The following is a 7383-nucleotide window of genomic DNA, read 5'->3' as shown; positions in this document are numbered from 1 at the left end:
TTGCGAACGTGCAAAATAGTCACGTAAAAACGCTGAGGGGAAGCAGACGGAGAAATCGTGCTTGTTTGTGCCTTGTTCACGTCTGTCTTTTTGTTAAATATGTTGGAGGGGCATAAAAAAAAAGCGTGGCGCTTCGGAGTTCGCGCAATGGAGGAGATGCATATACCAACGCTGGTTAAGCTACAAGGAGTGGAAATCCCAGGCAACAATTTCTACACCAATGTAATACTATCACGCACATAATGGATTTGCGATTTTGTTGAACAAGGGATTATTTCGTATGTGTGTGTCCGTGGGGTCTCCTTGAAGGTTGAACTAATAGTAATACCATCGCATCAACGCTCCCCTAGAAGAAAACACTTATGTTTGCAAAAAATCGACTAGCTCCGCAACTATTATTATTATGCCAAGTGGGAGTACACCCAATTAGTGTTGCGAACTGGGTCAATCGTTGCCATACATTGTAGCCTCGGAAAATATATGAGCAAAGGAGCAAAATGAATACGCCACCCCTCCCTACTAAGGTTGCCTTATCGACGAGGTGGAAGGTGGCGTAGCACAGAGTGCAAGAAAAGGGGTATTATCCCTTCTGTAACATTTGAACACTTTTTTTTTTTGGGGGGGGGGAGAGGGAAGAAAAGCGTAAGTGCGTATCTAAAAGGACGTTTCTCTCTTTCCCCTTCCTCATGGAAAAAAGAAGTAAATCCTTTGGTTCCAAAATTGTTGGCAACTTCCGTAACGCGAAATGTACGTATAGTATATTGCGAATTTTCCTATTTTTTCCATCACCATGTAGTCATACTTTTGGGGAGGGGAATCATTAGGTGAATTTCTTCTTCTCGTGGAGGCTGATTTGATCTCTTTCTAGCTGGTTGCCCATTCACTAGCTATATATACATGCGCGCATTTGAGAATCTGCGTGATGTTGATATTGCATATGTACAGATAGCCATTTTTTCTGAGTGGGCACAAAAAAAAGAAGAAAAAAAGTAGTTACAACTCGTTTGGCATTTCCTTCTGCTGGTAACTGCAAAGAGGATACTCCCTGATTTTGATTTGGTCGAAAAAGTGCAAGACGATATATTTCCCCTTTCTTGATGCGAATTTCCTCCGCTTTTTTTTTTTTGCCAAAAGATTAAAAAAAAAAAAAAAAAACGACCCGCTCAGCGCCCCTGCCGTTGTTATGTTGACATAATAAATGCATGCCGCAAAAAGGGGGAAAAAAAAAACACCATTTTTTGTATGCGAAATGGACCACACGAAATAATTGACTTGTTTTTTCCCTATTTAAATACTTTTTTTTGAGAAGGTCAGCAATAATTGTGGAGAAAGCACTACGGCAGTAACAACTCCGAGCGAATGCTACAACATCTTTTGTGCCTTTTGCCCAACCACGGGACAAGAAAAATGAAGAATTATTCCTTTTTTACGCGCTGCATTTGTTACCCCGTTCGATAAAAAAAAAAATGGGCGCAAATGTGGGAGAAAAAATGAGCCAAGGTGGAGGGAATAACAATTACGAAGGTCACTTTCGCGCGGCAAATAATTATGGCAAACTTTGCAACCGCGAGGAGAGTCAAAATATGATTCCACATGTTAGCGGCAGAGGAGTGACAGGGGTTCACCACGGTGGCAACCGCGCGATGAGGGAACAGGGGGATGTCTGGTTTGGCGCGGAAGAAGGAGCTGTACAGAACGGGTCAGGGCAAAGTAGGCAGGCTCCCAATTGGGCTTCTCCACAATGTGGGCAGGCCCCCAATTGGGCTTCTCCACCATGCGGGCATTCCTCCAATTGGCCCACGCAGAATGGAGGCGTCTCCTACTGGCGTCCAAGAGGAAGCCCTCATAATAACCGCTTAGGAAGACGCCCCTGGAGCGAAGCCCCCGGCGCGCAAAGTCAACACTGGACTAGCAACAACCGTTGGAGGACTCACCATACTGGGGGTTGCCAACGTGAGCAACCTGCGCACGGACCAGTAGCAGCAGATGGGAATTATTTAAAAAATTATTTTTCCTCCTACGGGAATGGTTACGCGGACGACGGTAGCGGTGGCGGTGGCGACAGTTGCGGATATCACTACGGTGGCGCCTCCGAGAATTTTTCCGAAAGGGAGAGCGCCCGTCCGTATAATGGCAGCAGGGGGGTTCGCAGTAGTGGCCCTAGTAAGGCAATTGTTCCTCGGTCACCCTCCGCATATGCTCAACCGAGGGCGATGTACCATAATGGGTTCCCCCAAATGGGCAGCATAAGTGATGACAACCAAGATATGGAGGATCCCTACCAGGGAAGCACCAACGTGGAGGACAATGCAAACAGAGCAGAGGGTAACCACCGGATGAGTCACACGATGAATAACTCCTACGAGAGTAGAAATTTCCCTCATGGGGAAATCCCACAGATGAGAGGTTCATATAACTTCCGCAAAGGCAACAACGGTGTGGGGTTCCCTTCGACGAACTCGTGTGTAGCCCCATTGCACAGCAACCGTGCAGTGAGGGGGACTACCCACTGGAAAAAATCGACGGAAGAACTATATGGACAGCGTTTCTTATCAGTTAAGAAGCATGGTGGGAAAAAAAGACAAAAAATGTATTTTCCAATTAGTGAGTCCATACGTGTGGAAACTGATTCGAAGAAGAGAAACAAAACGGGTGATGATGAGGAGCACGCGGAGGAGCACGCAGATGAACACGCGGAGGAGCACGCAGATGAACACGCGGAGGAGGATGCAAGTAGCCCCAAAGGAATAAATGTCCAGGTCGGAAGAAGCAAAGAAAATACGAAGTACATTTATTGCCACCACTGTGATGTAAACATCGAAGCAAAGAAGCTGGAGGAACATAATCAAAGTGAGCATATAAAGTGCCCCATAGATAACTGCGGCCAAATTTACAAGATTGACGATTTGGACGTCCATCTGCTAAACCATATAAAGAATGAGAAAGACGAAGTGATCCTGAACGACTCCAAAGAAATTGAAAAGTGGATCCACGAGAGGAAGAAAAATTATCCAACAAGAGAAAGAATAGCCATCGACATGAAAGATAATGAAAATGGGAAAAAAAAAAAAAAAGCCAAATTGCTTAATTGAGGAATTATTATTTGAGAGCTACTGCTCAGCTATCGGGAGAAATATATACTTCAAAAATAAGTGGGAGAAGAAATCCATTTTCGTTCCCCTTTTAGCAAAGTTGGAACAAAATAGCTTGAACAATAACAGTATGTATGAAAGTAGTTACTACCCACTTTATAACAACCCCGTGGAGAAGTATTACCCAACGAATATGCGAAGGAGATCATTTAAACAAAGGCAACTTATCGACTCGCTCAACATTCACAGGAAATCTCCCTTGCTGTACCAGCTGATGAAAAAGGAAATTTACCAGTACGAGAAAAAGCTGATCAAATGCATCGAGTTCATCACGAGTAGTGGCTTCTTCGACGACTCTGAGAGTGGTGCGGCTAGCACAGACATCGTAGAACTGGGGTAGGATCGAAGCGTCGGAGTGAAGAGAAGGGGTGTCTTAGCTGAGATCTCACCTGCTTGGAGGCGTATCTCCGAGTTTGCCTCCTCCACGTCTTACAAGGTGTGTATACCCCAGTCACATGGGTAAATTTCTCCTTTTTTTTTGTTACCACATTTTTTTTTTTTTTTTTATCGTTACCACATTTTTTTTTTTTTTTTTATCGTTATCATATTATTTTATTTGTTTTTTTTTTGTAGCCAAAAATATGCACGCAAATTTTTTGACAACGCTTCGAACCCCAGCGTGCCTCCCCCCCCTACGTGTTTGTTTCATTCCTCCGCACACGTCCTCTCTTTTGTGTGCACAAATGAAGTGCACAACTTGAATTGGAATAAACTATTTCTTTCAACACTGTGTACTATGTGTACTATGTGTACAATATGTACTGTGTTTAATTCGCGTATAAGGGTTGTTAGCAAAAGTTCGTGCCGAGGGGGTTCCCTTGTTCCCCCTGCAAATGCTCACAATGCTCAGAAGACTGAGAAGACTCACATGTGTGGCTAACGACGGGGGCGTTTCCCCCGTTTTGTAAAAAGGGGGAAATATTGCCTCCACGGAAAAAATGATAAGTCTATTTGCCGCTTTACATTCCATGTGTGGGTTCCTCTACAGCAGGAGCGAGTTTTTTTTTCCATATTTGTGTATGTGTGTACGCAGGCTGGTAAAGCCGACTCGGTTGGTTTCACCGGGTCTCCCCGCCTCTTTCGCATTCAAAGCGCGTAATCAATGGGGCAGCAAACACATTCAGTGTCGCGTTATAAACGGGGTTGGGATACCCAACAAGGGACACGTCACGTCGCGAAAAAGGAATGCTGCCTATTTTGACGTCCCCGTTGGACGCATCGGCGTGCCACTTCACTGTGTAGTCCCCTCTAAGGCAAGCGAACTCCCCTTCTACGTATTTCCCCTGACCCCCCTCCCTGCTGAGGTATTTTTTTCCCCATAACATAGTCCCACTTTGGAAAAGGCAAACGGAGCATATTTCTCTTCACCCCACGGGCACTCTTACACAAATTGAGAGAATCGGGTTGGTTAATTTTTGCGCAAATTGTATTTCAGAATGTCCAGCAGGGGAATAGGAAGAAAAAATGAAAAAGAAACCACAAAAAATGGAGCGCTAAATGAACTCTTCCGGAGGAATGTCACTCTTGGAAAAAAAAGGCAGCATTTCATCACAGGTAAGTGCAACCCCCCCAAATGGCAGCTCACATTTACACGCTTTAAGATGTTTGTGGCAAAAGGAGCAAAGGGGGAAAAAAAAAAAAAAAAAAAAAAAAAAAAAAAAGCAAAACAAAGCAAAGCAAAGCGAAGCGAAGCAACTATGCTGCGAGTATATAAACAGCTACATGTATGCCTTTACAATACTACAAGAAAAAAAAGGAGTGTTCCTTGCGGCAAGCCTACTCCCCACTGATGCATTATAGCGCCCGAATGGGTTTGTGACGAAACCACGGCTCCGTTCAATAGAGAAAAAAAAAAAATAAATAAATACTCAGCGATAGGGATTTTTTTTTGCCCACATTGGGAGGGTTATACCACTTAAAAAAAAAAAGTAAAAAAGGGAAAAAAAAGGAAGATAAAGGAAGATAGAGGAAGATAGAAGAAGAAAGAGGAAGAAAAAGGAAAAAAACCTGACGCTTTTAACGGATCGCTTTAACCGCAACATACGTGGAAAAACGTCATTTCAGCGTAGCATCGGAAAATACCCTCTCCGGGAGCCGAGAAATTTTCTTCTCAGCGACCGCGCGAGGGGCAGCGCAAGAGCGAGCATACCCAGCCGAACGCGTGCGCAGAGGGCAAACAAATACGTGCGTACGGATGTGGCACGTATGTAAGTGCGTATGTATGTATTATCTATGTATGCATGTATTTATGTTCGTATATACATGCTTGTATGTACATAGGCATGCTCATCTTCGTACAATTAAAACTGAGAAAGTAAAAAAAAAAACGAAGTAAGCATAGCATAGCACCACCTTGAACATTTGTACCACTTCCTATACCAATATTACATAGGTGGGAAGTCCTGACCACAAACAAGCCCCTCTTCCATCCTGCCCACATTGGGAGAGAGGAACTCATATGCCGATTAGGGGGGAACTGTTTTCTTTTACGTTATTTATATATACCTACGAGAGGGAAATAAAAAAGCAGAACTGCTAAAGGATAGAAAACGACATAGCAGAGTAACGACAGGGTAACGTCTTTTGACTCAGCTTGTTTGTTATTGTTAAAAGGAAAAAGGGACACAGTTTTGTTACCCTGGCGAGAGTATATCACATATATGGATCCGTGGTAACTTCAAAGGTATGTCAGAAAAAAAATGGAAGAAAATTCCTACTTTGATGAGGTAGAGAAGCTGCTGGAAAATAAAAGTAAGATTAAGGAGGAGGAACAAAATGGAGTTGCACAAAATAATGGCAGGAAAAAAAAGGAATTAAAAAAAAGGGCAGCGAATGGAGAGTCGGCGGACAAGCCCGGTGACAAGGATACAGTGGAGAAGGACCAAAAGGAAAAATATGGAAATGGTGGAGATCATAACGAGGACGAAAATAATGACGAGTACAGCACGCGAGATGACGAATTCGTTTTGAAAAAAAATTCCCATAAGAAGGAGTTAAATGGGGGAAGGAGAAGCGGGAAAGGAGGGAAAAGTGACCTGCCGGGTGGAAAACATAAATCCAGGCAGAAGAGGAGGGGAAGCAAAGGTGGAAGGAGTAGTGGGGAGGAGAGCACAGGTGGAAGCGATGTTACAAGTGAAGGTGGCAGCGAAGGAGAAAGCGGAGATGAGGCCCCGAATGGTCGTGCGTATGTTGGCGGGCGTGGCAGTGCTCGCGGCAGTGGGGACAGGCGGAACGAGACTAAGGCGAAGAAGAATTGCTCTAGGGAAGCAGATCGGGCCAGCGGTAACGATAGGAAGAAAAAAAACAGAGTGAAAGACGCACCAAGTGATAGCAGTGTGGAAAAACGCAAAACGTTTTCATCGGAGGAGTCGAGTAGTGAGCACAAAGGAAGAAGGAAGAGACATAAAGGTAGGGATAGCCCGGCCAAGTCGCGCAGGGAAGTGTCCCAGGCGAAGTCTGGCGAAAGTGGTGACGAGGTTGAATTGGAAGGAAAGGAGCGAAGTAAAAAAAAGAGTGCCGTGGCGAGAGGAAGAAGGAGAAAAGGTCACGAGAAAAAGGACCAGAAAAAAAGGGCTAGGCAAAGTGACTCAGAGAACGAAGCAGAAACTGACGGAGAGGAGACGAATGGCGAAGACGCTAACAGTGATGCGGAGAATGGTGGCGAAGCGAACAGTGACGAAGCGAACAGTGGTGAAGCGAACAGTGACGAAGCGAACAGTGACGAAATAAACAGCGACGATGGTAGCGAGGGTGGAAGTGACGCCGCAAGGAGGAAGCGGAGGGGCAAAGTGAAAAGTGCTGCCAAGCGAAGTGACCTCAGGGGACGCAAAAGAAAGGCGAAATCAGAGTCGGAGGAGGAGTCAAATTTGTCCACAGATTCGGATCGTGGCGAAAAAGGAAGAAGAGGGAGAGGAAGGAGAAGCGGAAGGGGAAGCGGAGGAGGAAGCGGAGGAGGGGTTGTAAAGTCGGACCAGGAGGAAGAAGGCAACAGAGAAATTGGCGAAAGTCGAGGCGATCGAGAGAAGCAAAGGAGGAGACGTAGGAGGAGTCCCAGTAGTGAACGGGCTTCTGCTAGTAAAAAGAAAGGTTCCTATCGAGATGACAGCAATGATGAGGGTGACGACGCGGATGAGGTTGGCGAGACGGATGCGGGAGGCGAGACGGATGCGGGAGGCGAGACGGATGAGGGTGGTGACGAATCCGATGGGGAGCACTCCGGAGGTGAGGACGC

General features: G+C 45.4%; 2 protein-coding genes across 2 annotated transcripts in view; both read left to right on the top strand.

Annotated features, from left to right (window-relative positions):
- Positions 1-2237: 2237 nt before the first annotated feature.
- Positions 2238-3492, top strand: PCYB_124120 (hypothetical protein; the record flags this gene model as incomplete). Its single annotated transcript, XM_004223745.1, has 4 exons — positions 2238-2367; positions 2494-3092; positions 3223-3269; positions 3342-3492. 2 exons carry the CDS (start codon positions 2238-2240, stop codon positions 3090-3092), a joined length of 729 nt encoding a protein of 242 aa, XP_004223793.1. The 3' UTR covers positions 3223-3269; positions 3342-3492.
- Positions 3493-5851: 2359 nt separating this feature from the next.
- PCYB_124110 (splicing factor) overlaps positions 5852-7383 on the top strand; it is a gene marked incomplete at both ends in the record, with an annotated part of 3305 nt that continues 1773 nt past the window's right edge. The window contains one exon of the mRNA XM_004223744.1: positions 5852-7373. Coding sequence (XP_004223792.1) covers positions 5852-7373 — 1522 coding nt within the window. The remainder of the gene's footprint in view (positions 7374-7383) is intronic.

Source organism: Plasmodium cynomolgi, chromosome 12, assembly GCF_000321355.1.
Source record: "Plasmodium cynomolgi strain B DNA, chromosome 12, whole genome shotgun sequence".
NCBI lineage: Eukaryota > Apicomplexa > Aconoidasida > Haemosporida > Plasmodiidae > Plasmodium > Plasmodium cynomolgi.
This window is presented reverse-complemented; position numbering and strand designations above follow the sequence as displayed.